Source organism: Struthio camelus, chromosome 3 (genome assembly GCF_040807025.1).
Source record: "Struthio camelus isolate bStrCam1 chromosome 3, bStrCam1.hap1, whole genome shotgun sequence".
Classification (NCBI taxonomy): Eukaryota; Metazoa; Chordata; class Aves; order Struthioniformes; family Struthionidae; genus Struthio; species Struthio camelus.
The window spans coordinates 107,684,845-107,704,201 of NC_090944.1; the positions used below are offsets into that span (position 1 = coordinate 107,684,845).

Consider the following 19,357-nt stretch of genomic DNA (forward strand, 5'->3'; position numbering starts at 1 on the left):
AGTATTCTGCAGATCTCTCCTCCTATTTTGCAAACTCCCCCCTCTACCCAAGTCCCAGCCGCTTTGTTCCCTTGACATCGAAGCTTTCTCAGGAGTGTAAAATCTGGAAGTTTACTGAATCTTGTACTTCTGGATCATTATTCAGTTTCAAATTGAAAGCATTGATAGTAACTTCATTGTCCTTCTAATTGAAGCCCATATTTTGAATTTTCTAGCTCTAAGTTTCCCCAGTGGAAAAAATATCAAACTGTGGTTAGGCTCTAGAAAGTGACTATAAACATGGCATTGCTGTTTTCTATAATTTCTCAGTACTACACATACTGTTTAAAATCCAACATTTTGTGTTTGTTTTATTCAACAATACCAGGCTAAGATGAGTTAGAGAGTCAAGCTATGCTCCACTGTTTTTCTAACAGCAAGTTAAAGAGCTTGTAATTTCAGCTCCACTAATCCTTTTCACTGAACAGAATTCTGCTTGCTGCTTATTCAGAGCAATAAACATTTGTTTTTATTACATTACAAAAGCTGAACAAAGTAGAAGAGGTATATGGAGAAAAAATGGTACAACTTGCTTAATGTCAAAATAACATTCTAATATAAACTTATAAAGCCAGCATAGTTTTTAATTCACCAGTTTTAGCCCACATGTTCAGCACGTATAGTTTGTGCTTCCACTTCCAAGAGTAAGTTGTATATCTGAGCAGTATCAAAGTCTGGCCAATGCTATCAGTATTTTTGCAAAAGAAAAGGAGTAATCTCTCAGATAAGAAGTTAAATCAAGATCCCGGTCACGATCTAGATGACCAAGGAGTTACATGAAGAGCCTGAATGATCCATCTTCTCATAAAATGGACTGAATAGCTAAATCTGCATTTGAGCTACTAGGAAGCACAGAGCAGCTGCCTCTATTGTCTACTGTCAGAAAGCTTTGAGAAGGCCTGAGTACTAACTAATGATCATAAAAATCAAATCCTACAATTCAAAATTCTAAAATATAAAGTGTTAGAGACTGATACCCTTTCGCCCCACATATTCTGTTCTTCACACCATGTTTTGAAGCATACTTCATTGCCTACAGCATCTGTAAGGGATTTATCTAAAGCATTATTAGATATGGTCTCGGTCTTTTACAAAAGGACGGCAGCACATTAGGGCAAAAGTAGCCTACCAGATAGACTGTTCCACTAGTAAGTGAAAAAAACATTTACTTTGGTCAGTAAGCGTGTCATTGTTTGCATCTTATAACATTTCTGCATCTTCGATTACTCCCAGCTTTCCAGACAGGGCAGGCAGGTTCCCAGAAGCGGCAGCTTCTGGTACCTTTTGGCTGGATGACTGCAGCCATCTGCAATTTTAGACCTGAGCTATGCACACCTTTCTAACCTAACAGTTGTGCTATTGGAATGGATTCCACCGGATGGGATCATCTTCTCCCTCCTCAGGCTGCTACAAAGCTTCAGCTACAACAAATCTCAGCATTTGTTCAGTTATTTCAGCAGAGAAATATTTCATAACCATTTTCCAAAAGCTGAACCAAAACGTACTTCCTTCAAGTCTGGGTCCTACATAGCTGACAGACAGGCATCCCGTATTGTTCAACTGTCATAACAACTGAGATCAGCCGTGGTATTTCTGCTCACAGCAAGACATCTCAGTGCTGCAGGAGGTCCTTCTCCTCTGGAAAGTTTTTTCCATGTTGGTTCATCAGCATCCAGCCCAGTTAATCCCAGTGTTTTTGAAGGGCTTATCCTTCCATTCAGGCTTTGCCCCCAAGGAAGACAGAGCATTGGGCATCAGACTCATTTTAGATTAAAGACACGTCTACTGACTATGTCAAATTATATGACATTGTTTTAAATATTCTCTGCTTTTTCTCATAACCTGCTAGATGAAATATTGGATAAATAGAAAAGTAAATGTCTTAATCTGCTGACCACAGAACTTATTATGTGCTGAAATAGCATTTCTTCTTTCTTGAGATCTTAACAACAATAGCAGTTTGTACAAGGATTATCATCACATAGCCTGCAAATTAGAATGAGCGCAATTACATAAGTATTTTTCAGCCTGGGTTTTCCCCACTTCCTATCATGTTTTTTACGGGTAGCTAGGAGAGCTGATGGATATGACAGCTAAAATTTTAGGCTTAGAGAATCAAACTCATTCTGTACCTGAAAATTAATTATAATGAAAATACATACCATTTTTGCTTCGTCTATTCTATATACATTTTTTTGAGAGTGTTTACTCCTTTCCTTGCTTAGGAAATTAAACAGGTTCTAAAGACAAGTATAAGACATTAATACAAAAGAAAAAAATTTTTGAAGATATCTATGATACTCTGAGCTGCATCTTAGATACAGTTATGTTCTGAAATTGAAGTAAGGATTCAGGCTTACAGTGCTTTTCCTTAAATTTGGCTTACAGACTGTCTGTATACCTTTGAACATTTGGAACTATAGAGAGAAAATAGTCGACTACCTAACATGGTGATATAGCACTCCTTTTTCTGAGTAGGAATCAGTTGCAGCTGGGGCTTAAGTAAAATTTCGTATATGCAGCCAGTGACATCAATGTCCAGCAAAGATCATCCCATACTGCTTGCCAGAAGCAAAACAAGACTTTCTTCAGCACATACAGCTTCTTTCAAATCGCTTCCCTCCAACATCTTAAGCTAGGAAGTTTAAAAGATTTTTTTTATAATGGCCACTACAAAAAAAATTGTTTGGGGAGCTCGGTCCTCTTACACCACCGTGCATTTTTCAATACTGTCATAGGGTTCTTGTATGATCATAAGCTATTCGTTTAATTTCTCAGGTCCATTTAATTTCTCAGCTCCTTTAGTTGCCTGACTACAATCTTCTATATTTCTCTGAACCTTGGTCTTTCTTGTCTTTCTAAAGTGGCAACTAATCCATCAATATGTCATTTTAGTGCACTGAGCAAACCGAGGAAGGGAGTTTAAGACTGATATTGTGATACATATTGGTAATCCAGACTAACATCAGCCATTTCCACGGATATTCAGACAGAAGTAACATGATGTTTGTCACTTCTACAAGCCAAACACAGTATTTGGATTTCAAATTAAAATCCACAGCATTCTATGGCATCTCTAGTCATAACTGTAAGTCATTCTAAAACTCCCTTTCTCCAACTCTCAACAGATAGGCACTGGATCTCTCTTGTGTTTTGAAGCTCTGAGGTATGAAGGAGACCTTTGCACTTGATCTGAGATGTCCAGGTCTACTCTTATGGAGGAGAGCCTCTGTCTAAATTACAACTCTTATAAGAGGATGCCACATTCCAGTGGAACATCTCTCTGGTATTTATACTGACTCCAGTCCCAGAACTTCAGATAGTAGAAGCAATTGCTGCACCTTTACTTGATAAAACATGTTGGAAATTATGACCAAACCAAAAATGTGTACTGAGCATAAATGCAGGGGCAGGGAATATGGCTTTAAGAACCTGAATCCTTAAGATGACTTGTGAAAGTAAGAATAATTTCATTGTAATGGCTCATTATTACCTGACTGTTCTTGGTCATAGTCAGTGAGAGACTTATACTATCCCACTGGCCCATGCAGATATAAGACTGTACTGCCATGAGCTGAGTCCGTTTTGTGAAGCTATAAAGGGAATTTTTTACTTCAAAAATAAATATTAACTTTTTAATAAAAAATACAAAATGTTAAAATTTATAGATATAAGAGGAATCTGTGATTCTCTGCCGCTTCTCTTCACCAATAAATGCACAACAGAAAGAAAGAAATAGGACTAAGTTTTATTAAAATAGCACAAATATGGGTTTGTAAAGTCCTTAGCAGTAATATCAGCTACAGAATTTTATTAAGAATGCAAATATTTCCAGAAACATGTATTCACTGACTGAGTATAGTCAAAACCATTAAAAAATAAAAGAAAATTCACACTTTCAGGGGAAAAAAAACCCTTAACATTTAGCAAGAAATGTTAGCAGGGAATTCATTGCCAATTCATCCTGTACTTGAATCTGATCGCTATTGAATACAAAGATGATTAAATACACATCACTTGCAGAAGCACAAATATCCTCAATATAAAAAAGCACTGTAGAACAACCAGTGATAAAGACTCACAGAAATGCCTGCAGGTATAATTTAGTTTTATAGCTACCCTTCTTTAGCCTAAATATTGGACTGGAAAACCAGTTAAGAAGGATTTCTTGACATGTTTCCAGTACTTTTCAAAAAAACCCAGACAGAGAATGATTCAACAAATCTCGCATCTTCCCTCAGCTATGTCAACAACAAACTGTGGCCGGTCAATGTGAAGTTTTGCCTACAGTTATCACAGGACAGACAGTAAGGCTACTGAGAGGGAAAGTTTTATCTTAACCTTAGTAATGATAACTCAAAACCAATAATGTTTAATGGCAAAAATCAAATAAAAGCATTGTAAGAGTATAGCATCTGCAAACTGAATGAGATCGACGTCCGCTCAGTTCAAGAACCAGTCTTTAGGACTGCCGCGTATCAGATGTTTTGGAAGATGGGGAAGAAATCCCATAGCGTGCAAAGGTAATACAATTTGCCTGTGAACATCTCATCCTAATCTCAAGTAATTAGAGTAATTAGTAATTATTTAACCTTTGAAACACAAAGCTTTACTTTCCTTCTTAAATTTGTTACCATCTAGTCAGTGTTTGATTTGCAATCATTTACAGAGTAAATTTCTGCTTGACTGCAAGCACATAGCAAACAATGTCAGCAATTAAGCCTCGGTAGTTGTAAAATTGGCCAATATAAAGAGGAGGGGCTAACCAAGTTCACTTGAATTTTTAAAATATCTCAAGCTTTCTCCAATCCTCCTTTCCACGGTACATCAATCTAAGTTTTGCAATCTTTGATTCCATGCAATTTCTGGCAGACCTCTAGCCAGGTACTCTTTCGTTCTGGTGGTGTTCTTAATACTGTAAAAACAGCCTCCTGGCCACATTTCATGCTTAAATTTATAGCTGAAATTAGGAAAAGAAAAGGGAGTCAGAGTGGGATTAGGAAAAAAACAACTTTTCTGTAAATCATCTAAAGTTTTACTGAAACTTGCATAAACTGTTCAGCTGTAATCCAAGAGCAAGTCAGTGCTTACCTTGCAGATCAGCGAGGTCTTGGCCCCAAGTCGAGCAGACTGGACACACTGATTGGCTCCTTTCCCACCAAAACCAATAAAAAACTTATGTCCAAGGATAGTTTCTCCAGCTCTTGGCAATCGACTGGTAAGGCTATTCCAATTTAAAGCAATATTTACATACATTAGTGAGTGAAAATAGCAAGCATCTTCAAAATAAAGAGTTATACTCTTCCAGTCCTAAATGGTCTGACAGCCAGCCAAAACAAAAAAGGCTTAAAAGACCTTTTAGGTTCTCTACTTCACATATCACTAGTTTAAGTTTATTCTTTATATGCCACCCAGTCAAGCTTCTCATCTATTACTTAAGAGAGGGACTGCATTTCTTTTGTTTGTATTTCATGTTTCTACAAGAAAAGGAGCACTTGATCTCTGACTGGGATCCCCCAGTGCTAACACAATACAGATAAATAATAAATCTATAGCTCTCACTGCTTATGTTGTTTTTTTGTAATGTTCAGCTCAAGTTTATATATTGTTCATTTAATTTCATTACATCTAATTATACCTCCTTGAACCACCCTAAGTAATTTTTCACCTCGCTGGTGTTCACACCCATCAGAAATTGTAGATCACTATCAAAACTTTCCTCCCTTCTGCTGTCACTCAGACACACTGAACATATTTAACTTTTTTCTTTTTTAATTTTTTTCTCTCATAAATCAAACTTTACAATTTCTCAACATTTTGTTGTTTTTTGAACTCACTCCAGTTACATTTGCATCTTTCGGAGGAGGGGTGCCCAGAACCAGATGCACTAATACAAGTGCAGACCCATCAGCTGTACTCAAGAGAGTCTGGTTTAATTTCCATTTTGGAAAAAAAACAAGACAAAACTGTAATTTTGCTAACCCTACCAAATGTTTTGATATTTCCAGCAAAAGTTAAAGGAAAGAAAACACACCACTGAGACTATGTGGAAGAATTTCTCTGAATGCAAAAGGTTAGCTTCTTTTTGCGATTTCTGTTAAAAATATGTCACTCTAAGTTGTCTTTACAACACATGAATTACCAAAATTTCTGCCTCCTCGAACAATGCATGCCAAGTATGAGGCTTAGAAACACTATTTCTTCTATTTCTTAGGCTACAAGCAAGTTTACAACGCTTGTGGAAGGAAGGCCTCCTACCACGCAATAGCAACCCATTCAGTCAACTGACATCTAGCCCAGACAGACTTCCAAAAGTCAGCAGGGAGAAAAGCAACAGTGGGAAAAGGGGAGTTTGCAAGAATGTAGAGGAAATTGGCTTAATGAGGGTTACCTTCAGCTCTTGTTTGTCATTTCATAGCATTATTTTGCCAATAAATCTTATAACGGGTTCACAGTTCCCAGCCCTCCAACTCAGAAGAAAGCTGAATTAGGGAGAACCATGGAGGCTTCTGCATTAGTGAATCAGTAGAGTGTGCTATTAAAAAGGATATGCAAAATGTGTGTACTGCACCCTGAGTTTATGCTGCAACTTTTGGAGCACATTACTGTCTGCAAAATAATTATGAAGTTAATGGCATAATATAGTTTTTGATATCCTCATTAACTGAACATTTTCAGTAAAAAAAAAAAAAAAGCAAGCATTTCTTCCAATTAATTTTCAATTTCAGCAACCATCAATCCAAAGGTTTAGAATCACTGTGAAACTGAGAAAACCTGAAACAAAACTAGTGGAGCCAAATCAATGCTGAACCTCCAGAAATTAAGTTTTTTGCTTTATAGGAATTGTTGTGGATCATAATTACTGCTTCCGGAGATGTGCAGGTAGGGATGCAAACTCTAAGTGGGGCTATTTGCTAAAACGACAGCCTGGTTTTTCATGTGAGGGTGGAACTTTAGCATAAGGTACTGAGGCAGCAGGCCTATTTTGTGTGGGTGACCACAGAGAAACTCCAGAAGGCTCACATGCACAGCTAATGGCACTCATTTTGTTTCCAGAGAGGCAGAGCCGAGAACATTCTGTTGGGAAATGTTTACGTCATTTTAAATAAAAACATAATAGCTTTAAAAAAATTACATGCAGTGCCTTATACATACGGAAAGGGTCACTAAGGTAAATCTGTTTCCCCATGCTAGCAGCTGGTAGGTTGCTTGTGATAGTGAATAACTGTAACGTTTCAAATAACAAGGTATAATGAGTACAGACAAATATTGCTTATTAATGGTAACAGCTATAATTTATTACTACTTTCACCAGTTACTGTGCCATTAGAAAGCAAAACAGTGATGGTTGTAGAGCTGAGAATCAAGGCCACAAAACTCAGATGAGGAAGCTCCTACTCAGTCAGTGCCAGGGTACTGCATGCCTACTTCCAAAATCACGTTGTCATTCAGTAAAAATAGTTATTTCACCCAGCCTTGGTAAGAAATAGTAATAGCAGCTCTTGTATAATTCATTTCATCCACAGATCTCAGTACACTTTAAAAAGCAGAACAGCATCATTATTCCTGTTTTATGGGTGTGAAACTCAAGGCAAGTCATTTTGCCTTTCTGTGCCTCAGGTCAGCCAAGAAGCCAGTGACAAAACCAAAAATAGAGATCAGCTCAAGCCAATAGGTTACACTGTCTTCTCATCTGAACTCTACAGGAAGAAAATGGTATCGAGTCCTAATTCATTTTCCTTCCACAGGCTACTTTAGGAGATTATAGCCCATTCTAAATAGAATTTGTTCCCACAAATTTTGCTCCAAAAAAAAAAATATATATTTTTTTAGACAAAGATTAGCAATTGCAGCGTTCCAGAAGACACCTGCTCTAATAGTGCTGCTCTTAGAATCCATACGCATTTTCAGGCAGCATATTCAACCACACATATTCCTCTTTTACCAGTGACTAGACCATGACTTGATTCTTCTCTCAGTTATGCTGGCACCAAGGTGCAACTCCAATGAAAGCAACATCATTATACTGGTGAAAAAACAGGCTTGGTGGTGAGAGGAGAATCCGGGCCTCAGTTTTTTAAAGCAGCACGGCATAACAACTGCCTGTGGGAGTCAAACAGCTTGTTGAAGATGGGAAGATGACCTTTTTTATTGTTTTGATGAAAAGGTACAAAGCATAGGGCAAAGGATCAAGTTGGAACAGCAATTTGCAATTAGCCAGTTTTAAAAACAGGCTAGCAGACTGGGCAAGAACATGTGGCGAGTTCCTGTAGCTCATTGTAAACAACAACAACAGAAATCATTACATTTCAAGCATGATCGCCAATCCTTTCAAAACAATTCTCCACTCCAACAGCCTATTTTTATCCTTAATATTAAACAAAGTCAGAGTACAGATCTATATATAAACCTGCACGTTTCACTTTCACTGAAACAGGTACTCAAGAAAAAACATATATTTTTTCTAATGCAATGCTATTCTCTTGTCACTTAATTCTGCAGCTATACAAGATTACTGAATTCTGTTTCATATCATACAACTTTAATGAGCATTTTAGGCTTCTGCTATGAGCAGGCAATGATGAGTAATCTGTATGATTAAGAAACCCTATAAATTCTTGGCTTATTGATGGTGCCACAAAGAATACTCATAATATCCTAAAAGTGATGAAACAGCTAATGTTATCCAAAACTAGGCTAAATAAGTTAATTAGAAAAACTGTCACACTGGCTTTCAGAATTGCTACATAAAACATTTTGTAAAGTCCTTTACTACTTTGACGTAATTTGAAAACATTAAAAACATTTGAAAAATCAAATGTAATTTGCTATCCAAGACTCGACTCTTTAACTTATGTGAAAAATTCTGCTCACCTTTGGGAGAATGGTACAAAGCATATAACCTACGTATTCATCTTTTACATCTTATGAATAACCAGAAACTAAATTTAAAATTCTTCTCCCAACACTTTCTAGATGAAATAAAATTATTATATATATGCTTTGCAAATTGTGCATAGTAGTGCTATATCATGCTTATAGAGGAATTTTCACACTTAAACATCCTGAAGTACTTCGGACATTACAAATAAATGAATGTAACCACCCAGAATTTCAACAGAGTTTTCACAACACAGTATTTAGACGCGTAAGAGCACACAGCAGCACTGCTTGTATATTTGCACAGGAAATGAAGAATCTTGCATCCAGGTATGTTTCAGAGGTTTGAGATAAATAAAAGTACACAAATTAGAATTTCACCTTTGCACTGGCTTCAACCCTCTCTTTTGGTAAGTATGTGCCATAAGTTCTCTTAAAGACTAAAGCTGATTAGCACTTTTATTTTCAGACAGACATCCTTCAGGAAGGATGGCATTACAAACAAAACAGAACTCTTTACCACCTTGTTGAAACACTGAATCAGAGGTGAAAGTGCAACTTACTGAGTCATTTTCCATGGTATTCTGGATTTGCTTGAAAAGTTCTCATCTAAGTAGTGTCTAGATCATAATCATAGACACAAAGCCTGAAGCAGGAGGAAGGAGAAAGGGAAAGAAATATCTAAGCAGATTTGCAGAAATTAATTTTCAAATGAGAAGTGGCATGTTCTTTGTGGTCATGAGAAGGGATAATAGAAAAGTATATAACCATTTTTCTTAAAAAAAAGAAGAAAAAAGAAATAAAAATAGTCTTATCAGGCAATTCATAGGGGAAGAGAATTTGTATGCTAGATTATATGTCACATTATCTAAGACGAATGTCATTTACACATTATTAAAAACATTTTCTTTTTTCTCCTGAAGAAAGGTGAAGACCATCTAGGAGCTGTGACCTCTACTACTTAGGCCACACGGGTATTCCTTCCTGCCTCTATAACATCTTCAGATCTTTGCTCCAGTCCTAAATATGAAGGAAATTTGGTTTCTAGACACTATATCAATACAAATAGTAGGAGAACTGCTGCATTTAAAAGTATCTTAATAAAAAGGAATTATTACCCAAGGCCTAGAATGTTGCTTTGACTCTTTTCTCTTTGAATCATTGAGCAAAACTGGCTCTTTCTCTCCTCCTGGGAATTCCCTCGGACAGGGAAAAACCCTGTGAGATTAGAGCAGGTGTAACTAGCCACTCTCTAGCACCTAGAACTTACTGGGCTTTCATGGTCCTTAGAACTGAACAAATACAAGGTAAAAAAAAGTTCTTGCCTCTAACTAGGAATATTAGTACAACATTGTGGTGAAAAACTCCCAGACATCTTTTGGATCTGGCTTAACTTTTTGGTTTAGCCTTGGTCCTTTTTGTCTAGTATAATCTTTTACAGATTTGAACATGTGCTATGGGAAAGTTTCCAAAATAGAGACAAGACGACCACAATTCTTTTAAAAATCTGACGTTCGTGACTTGTTTACGCTTTCTTCTCTTAATCCACTAGAATACCTTATTGGAAGGTAGAAAATTTTCAGGATTTACGAAGAGATTGCCTCAGGAATTTAGTTAAATATGGTTTGGTTTAACTATGAGGCTATTCAGCTCTGGGTTCTTAGTCTCATTTCAGATCACTAATGACTGAAAAATTTATTAAGAGCTAGTCAGAAGTTATAGAAAATTTCTATTTTTTTTTTCTTCCCTGCATGTCCCCAAACATGACAGGTTTTTCTTTTAAAAAGTTAACTTTTCAGGCAATTTAAATAATTGATTATTATTTCTTGGATATTTACTGGTATGGATTCTCTCTCTAGCACACAGTAACGAACATCATAAAAACACCAAAGTGGTACCACGCAAAGTGGTTCAAGATAGCGGTCCCTTCACAGAAAAGCGCTGGAGCATAGTCGCAGAGTGAGATGCAAAAACTTTAAGCCATCATCCATTCAGAGGTTTTTTCCAAACCTGTATGATTTTATATGACTTACAATCTGTCTCCACAGCACAAACAAATGAACGATGAGTTGGTGCAGAGCAGAAGGAATCTTTTCAATCAGTTTGGCCACCAGGGAAAATATGTATTTTATAAAACACATAATAAAAGTTGTTTTATTTATTTATTTTTTAAAGACAGACTTTTTCATTACTGAGTGGATAAACAATTGAACTGAAGCAACTGGTGTGAATACCTAGCAAGGGGGAAAATGAAATGAACGGCTGAGATGACAGGTAGGAGGGACAGAACCGCGATAATTTCTTGCATGAGTTTTGCTTCTTCTACAATAATAATGTGCAACTACAACCTCAATTTAAGATAACTGAAAGTGATAACATGTAGAATGAGAACAAACTTCCACAGCTCTTTAGATCCCACTTCAGACCTCAAAATCGGGTGCAAAGAGGAGCTTCAGTGAACATTTTTGCTGACGCTCTGCACAGAAGCAAATTTTACCCTACTAGATATTAAAAGATGAAACCAACAAGAAGGCATCCAGATGCATGTTCTTAAACATTCTATGGTAGCACACAGTAGAGCACTTTGGTGAAAGGACGATATAATCCAGACATCAATGTTCCTGAATTTTGTTAAGAGGATGAAATCTTCAACACAAAGGAATTATTTACTGGACTAACTGCCAAAAGTAAAAAGCTTTCTCATGGAACAACAAACATGTAACTTTTCCTCACATCATCAGCAGTTAACTTTTTGGGAAAAGGTGGGCATAGCATTGATGATTTCATAATCTGTGGTATGTGTAATTCTGAACTCAAAGCTGTAAAAAGATTTAAAAAAAAAAGCAAATATGAATCTATCTTAAGATATTTAAGTCTCTGCAAACATTCCATCATTCTTACCAAACATCTGTTTTGTATTTAAGAAAGATTGTGGAAATTTTCAAAATTACTACTCTAACTTTATTTCCCTCCCACATTGTTCTTCATTGATGTCTCTCAATTACATTATTTTTGGAACTGCAGTTACATAATTATTTTTAAGGCAATCTGATGGTGATGTTAGAATAGACCATCTCTGAGACAGGCTGTGCTCACCCCGAAGGCTGCCTACAGTTCCGACTTTGAACAGAACATTATATCATGATAAAATACCAGGGTTAAAGCAGAAAAACAATACAATACAAAACAAAAAAAACCCTGTGCAACCCTAGCAAAGACTGATAATTACATGCCCAAGGACTGATCAAGATAAACAAGAGAGGTGAACATTAATCTGCTCTCTACCTCTTAAAGATAGGACTTAACAGAAAACTTTGAATGAAGTGGAAATATTATGACTGAGTGGATAGGCCACAGGATCCTTGTTCTTCTCATCACAATTTTTATGTACTGCTAAATCAACAAAGTATCTGTGCTTCAGATTTATTATCATACATAAAATATAGCACCTACTGACAACAGTGCAAGTCTTGTCCTCGCTCTTTTCCAAATATTAAAAAAAAGCAACCCCCTCCCATTAAGTACCTGGATTTTGTAGACAAGCATGTTGTGTTTTGTAAACTACAACATAAAGAGCAACATCATAGATGTGTCTAAACTACCTAGTCATCAAGAGGAAGTACAGTACAGCCCAAATTTTTTTTTTTTCTGTGATTACGAGTTGCTCCAAAATCATATACCCAAGACAAGAACTTTGACAAGCATGCAGTTTTTCATCAAGTTTGTAATGAGAATGCTTCCCACAGAATCCATATGGGTCATGAATGAAAAGTAAAACTAAAACAATACATAGTTTACATACACTTACTCAACATATCATAGATAATAAAGGGTAGTTAATATATTTAAACATAATATGCCAAATTCTCAATGCTTTCACTAGACAAGTTATTACTTTGAAATTCACTTACCCTCAATTCACTAATAAAAAGTTTTATCTGAAGTCCAATCAAATTATAAAGGCATCTATTAAACATCTTGGCATCTTGGTTTACAATAACATTAAAGCTTCTGGAGCAAAGCTAAAAATTTGCAAAATGTGTGTGTGGTGGGGGGGTACTTGGGCTTTTTTAGTCAAGGTTAGCTCAGCTGCGACAAGCAGCAATCTCCTATAGGTGAGTACCTTTTTCACTTTCACTATCTAAGCTCTTTTGGGGAAGACAGATCTCCAAATATCAGAAAGGTATAAATCTGTATAACACTGGCCTGTGAAGTCAGCTGATAAGCCACTTCAGTATCTTCATTAATGCCTGGAATGTTATTAGCAGCGGGGAGTGAAAACTGATGGAATACTTGCTCATTTCTCTGCCTCTACTACATAAAGCACTGTCAGTTCCAGCAAAACCACCAGCGGCTTTTCCCAACAGGAAATTTTTCACTTTCTTGCTTCTTGTGAGGGAAGAAAAAAAGACTGAATAACACTAACAGAATATTCCAAATGAATAATATTAGCAGGATCAGATAATGAGAAGAAGGTATATTCACTCTCATTACAGCTGAGAACAGGGAAAATGCCTGTCTTTCCACTTTAGTGCTGAACCTGATCTGTCCTCCTTAATTCTTTCCATCCTTTATGTTTAAGCTCCGTCCAATACATCTTTTTTTCTTTTTACCTATTTATACTATCAAGGTTTATGTCTTTTGTATAAGCAGGGATCTGACAGAGGATAGGAAGTATAAAAAGCGATGGATGGAGTGAATTCACAAAAAGGTATTACGGTCCCTTGGAAGTAAAGAGTTATTTTTGGAAAGATGAGAGGCAAGAAAAAAGCAATACAGAAAACAACACTGTAAGAACATGATGTAGAAAGACAAAAAATGTGAGGTGAAGGCAAGTAAGAGGAAATCAAAGATGGTTCAGGGATGACATGCTATTGATCTAATACAGGAAACAGAATTAAGAATGGTCTAAAGTCAGAAATGGAAAGAAGGAATAATAAAAAACGTAAGAGAGCAACAACTGATATATTCTGGAACATTACCACCTTCTTATTTTATAATTAGCTGTCACAAAGATCAACGTGTTCTATAAAACTGCACCTACTTAGGCAACACACTGGTGAAAAATCATTTTGTATTTTCCTCAGGCTCAAAGTATATGATATGATACCAGGCTTGGAAGGAAGCACGGATGTCAGCATCACATAACTGTTGCTTGATATAGGGGCTAACAACTGGGGTCGTAAAAAGAAGCAAAACAAAACCTTACTGGTAAACACCTATGGAGAGAACAGCTCAGACAACTCCTGGAGGCAACATCATATACACGCCTGCCCAGAGTGCTTTTACACAAATTTGTTACCATCAACTCTGTAAGATTTTTACCGCAGCTTTTGATTTGTGCCAGCAGCTCTTAACTGTCATGAGTACTAAAATTCACCCAAAGATATTTTTGTCTAGAAATGTATCTAGGAAGAGGTTATTTCCAATAACAGTACAGGCAGCAAATAATTCATTAACAAGACAGAACAGAACTATTCCTCATAGCATTCTGCATCTCATAAAGGGGGAGAAAATACAACGTTCTCATGTTAGGGGTTACAATATAATGCATAAGAACTGTATTTATTGTAACAAATTTTTTCAAGGGAGTTTCTTCAGACAATTTCCCCTTTGACTGTTAGGAATATTGTATGGCAAACATCTCCAGACTGAAAAGGTAATGTATTAATTTAAATAATCTTCCCCCCTCCCAATAATAGCCAGGAAAACAAACAAGGCTGTGGAATATATGTGGTAGGAAAGTATTCAGTGGGGCAAACAATTAGAGATACATTAATAATACAACATAATATTCAATCTGTATCATTAAGCTACAGCAAAAGCCAAAGAAATACTCTGAAGCACTGACAACGCCAATGCCTAGTTTATTGCTATTGTACATTCTAATTTCTTGCAACTGTATAGATGTTTAAGAACTCTACAAAAAGCAAAAGACAGCAGTTGTGCTATCTGTAAAATGGGATGTTACAATGTGAAGCAATGACCATATGCTGTTGTGCACCACTGAGTTAAAATGACATCTTTCTGTAGCAGAAATGAACACAAACCTTTCACTTTTGATGTTGATACTGGACAACTGGTAAATAAACTTTTCTCTCAACAACCTCTTCCTTGATCATAATATTACTACTTCCTGATCCTTCATTTTCTTCAGAGGTATCATTTTGGGATTTGCAGGGACAGAAAAGACCTCAGCATGAGCAGGTGGTTGCCATAACATCACTTGACTGCATGCTCAGGAAATACGTGCCAGATCTGTTATGGCATTAGTAATCTCAGTCTCCAAAAATCTACATATAAGGACTCTGTCTTCCTTTTTGTTCCATTCCAACCTGGAATTGCTCAGTTCTGTTTTCATGAACTTTAATGTGAGAAAGACTTTCTTCATACTATAGTTACTAACTTGGTAATAATTTCAGGGAACTCCTTTCTACGACCCAGACTTTCAGTTCAAATGGACACATGTAAGTCTTGCATGTAATTAGAGGACAACATTTTGAGATTTGTTTCTAATCCCACAGTCCACATTATTTAAACAGATTCTTTATGACAGTTCATTTCTGGTATTTGGGAAAACAAGCAGGATGAAACGTGCACAGGAGTGGCACATTTCTGTAATTAAACTACAAAGCTAAAAAATAACTACAAATTTTGTCCTGTCTTGTGTTATCTACACTGATGGTTGATGGTCTCTTTTTTTATTTTCAAAATTTTAACTAACCTCTTTTCCTTCCCTCTTTTTCCAGCTTGTTTAGAAAACTCTACCTCCTTTGCTAAAAAATTTTGAAATATTTTAAGGGATGTACTAAGTTACACCGTGAATCCACCACGTTCATTTTGTAGTGTTAGCAATTGTTCTAACACTTTACAGTAGATTTTAAATGAATGAATTTTCTTTTGCCATGACAGCATTGAAACGGATCTCTGCTGTCACCAACCCATAAGAAAGCTTGTATGTACCTAGGAAGATTTAACAAAGAGATTCAGCTACTGATAACTGACAAATAGACACCCATTAAAAGAGATACAAAAATTCATAAGCACTTGTTCTACTTTTGTGGTTAGTGTCGAATAGTTTACTGACCTTCGAAGCGGAAAATTCCCAGTCCCTAATGAGACTGGAAAATTGTGATGTACTAACTCAAGCCATTAAATATATAACATAATATAATTACATAAAACAATAAGGAGGATCATAGCCTGTCAGACAACTGTTCTTTGCCTCATGAGAGGATACAAGATGGAGTAGCTGATTTTCTTCTGCCATCAAAAACATATCCCAAATAACTTATCACCTGCTAGGATCAAAATGTTTAATTCATTTACTCCATTACCCAAGTGAACTCTCTTGAGAATTAAGCAATAGTTTCCCTGCCTCATATGGACTAAACCTAAAAGCTTGGTAAACACTAGTTTTATCTCACAAACCATAATTTTTAATTGCTAACACACATAGGAAGGGCATAATCCTCCACTGATGATATCATAGTCTACTGCCATGGAAATGACTGCAATATCATAAACACAGGTTTGAGATGACCTCACTTTAGTAGGAAAGAGGGAAATTTCAGTGGAATGTGAATGACATTGGGAATAAACACATAAAGATACTATACAGGGAAAAAGGATGGTATACAGGGGAAAAACCCTATTACAGTAGTTGGTTAAAACATGGACGATGAAGATGACAGCTAGGAGTGCAGTTGAACAGAACAGAGATTCTCCTGACTAAACATCATATTACTGATTTTGAATTACAGAGCTCCCTGACCACATGCAGGGGTTCTACTCCATAAATTCGCTACACCAGGCAGGCATGAAATCCCTGCCCTGACAGGCTTACAGTTTAACCACATGAACATGAACAAAGTATGGCTATAAGAATAGAGTGTAGGATTATAGAACAACATTATAGCTGGAATGTTTCCTAGAATGAGTAAGTACTTAAGAAGTGGGAGGAAGAGAACTGTACAGTTTCTTCAAGCATACAAAATAACATGAATTTAGACACAAATTCAGAAGTAAGATCTCAATGCGGCGAGCGTTAAGTATTTTGGCATCAACTCAGAAAAACACATATATTCAACCTTCAGCTCTTAAGTACTCTGAGAGGCGTCAAACAACTCAAGGACTGAAGTTAAAACTTGTGTGTAAGTTTTGTACTGCAGTAAGCCTGGAATGCTGAGTACTGTGCAAGACCCTACCTTGAGAAAATAAGCCTGAGCGGAGAAGAGGGAGTGTAGAAATGTAGAAGGCGATAATGATCTCTTAAGCAGAGCCTTTCATCTTGAAGGATCTCAAAGCAATTTACAAACTTCAACGGCCCCAGACACTGCAGCTGGTAGGAAGAGAAGCAGACATCTGGGAACTCATTCATGGGAAGGAGGAGGTAAAAGACTACTTACTGGGTGCCATATCTCCAAAATGCTGTTGCTGGAAGAAGAGATCAGGACTAGAAAAGAGCTTTTCCCTGAACCTTGCAATGCAGCCATGTGCGAAAACTGCAGACAGTGAGCAGGCAGCCAGAGCTGGCAGAAAGAGAGGCAGAAAAGCAGGGGGACAGCTGGGGAGCTGCCAGTATGTGACAATCCTAAGATTGCAGTTTCCCTGCCTTTTATCTCAACCCCAACTCCATACCGTTCTGCACACTTTCTGCAGTAAAACCTCATGTCTCACCTATTATTTTTGCGCTTTTTAAAACTTTGCTCCAACTTCTCTTTACCTTTTTTCTATCTTTCTACAAAGTAGACTCTCCACCCATAATCTCCAAAACGCTTTCCAAATGCATAGTAAGACAAATACCAGGTGCTGCCTCTGGGTTACTGGGAAGCCAAAGAAATGACTTCAGCTATGGCATTCATGTAGTACAGCCTGACTGTAATACTATGGGGACTATGAGTTTTCAGCTCAAAATCACTACCAAATATATACCATTAAAAACGCCAACGGGATAAACAAGTTTAAAAAACCAAGAGTCATGTTAGCTATTGCTGAAATGGAACTGCTTCTGGAAGGAAAGACAGTGCCTAATTATAGGTCCCAAAATGAAGACACCAAATGAAAGAGCAGGGAGATTTTAAATAAACGGAGTCCAGAAAGCAACACTTTTGCTGCTCTTAAGTCAAACGACATCGTGCGGTCAGTTTCACATTTATATTTCCCAAGACTCTGAAAGCTTCTAAAGCTTCATTTAAGAAGGAAAAATAAAAGTTTTTACGGATAAGAGCCAAAGACAGGTGTCGAGCAGGTGTTCTACACACCACCAGTGCTTCTTAGATATGACCCATAGCATCCTCTGTTACACAAATGAGAGTTTCTTTCACAGAGTGCCGGCTGTGATCAATGGCACACCGTTTCTCACTTGGGGTTCATAAGCTTGGTTGCAAAAGCAGCTTTTGTAATGGGTTAAAAAAAGTGATTGGTGGCCTTAGCCTAGATATTTTGTGTTAAGTAACATCCAGACAGATGTTTTCTCCCCTTTTCCCTCTTTCATATTTTGTCATCTCTTGTTGAATGAACTTTGCCGAAAGCTTTCAGCTCCAGACACTAATATCTATTATTTTTAACACATTAAAACATTAAGCTGTAGACTGCTGTCACACCCTAAAATATACTGGTCACACAGATGTTGGGAGTGGGGCAATTTAATGACTGTTCACAGTAGTCAAAACCTCTTTTGACCTGAACGAGCTTTGGAGCAGGCCCCACACTACGCAATAAATGTCTGGGCCGTTTCTGATATTGAAAAGCTGTATGTGAACAGAACACAATTTTCTTACTGAAATTCAATACTGAAGATTTCATCAACTTGTTTTTTTACCCTGGGCGGGGTGGGAGGAAGGGCTACATAATGCTTTCCGTCTGCCAGGCAAGAGAAGGCAGAGGGAAGTTTCTCCAAACCGTGTTTAGATCCTCTAAAAGAATCAAGGCAGAACAACAAAACACTGAGCCTGCGTGTCTTGCATTTACTATACACCTAAACTTTGCTAGGTCAGAGAAGATGACAAGGGAATAGTACAGGCTCTGAAATCAAGCCCAGATTTTTCACTATTACATAAACCAAACAGCTCACAGATGACACATTCTCTCATGCCTTGATGCCTCCTCTGGATCCAAAAGATTAATTTCCTCAACTGGACTAAGCTTGTATTCCTTCGCAGTTGTGCTTTCCCATGCTGCTGGCAATGGCAGTTTGACTAGAATGAGGAGTGGCTGCTGCAGGGGAAGCATTACAGCTAAAAAAAACCCACACAAATGAAGTGGATTTGAAGGATTCTAGAACACTTCTCTCTGCTGCTAGGAGAAGTTGAGGAGCAGAAAAAAATAAAAGCATGAAAAAATATTAAAAGGTGGTGACTGTACATGCATGAGAAAAGACGGAAATGAGAACACATGGAAGAAATAGACCTGGAAACAAAGCTAAGAAGAAAAAGTC

General features: G+C 37.1%; 1 protein-coding gene across 2 annotated transcripts in view; it reads right to left on the minus strand.

Moving 5' to 3' along the window:
• Nucleotides 1–19,357, minus strand: part of RBKS (ribokinase) — a 69,521-nt gene that overhangs the window by 45,676 nt on the left and 4,488 nt on the right. The window contains exons 1-2 of one of the 2 annotated variants that reach the window (XM_009676254.2): nucleotides 17,127–17,314; nucleotides 5,131–5,263 (exon numbers count right to left, since the gene is read on the minus strand). In XM_009676254.2, the coding sequence (XP_009674549.1) occupies nucleotides 5,131–5,263; nucleotides 17,127–17,299 (306 nt within the window). In that variant the 5' untranslated portion in view covers nucleotides 17,300–17,314. Of the gene's footprint in view, nucleotides 1–5,130; nucleotides 5,264–17,126; nucleotides 17,315–19,357 lie in introns of those variants that run through there. The other variant, XM_068939589.1, reaches the window with a different exon arrangement.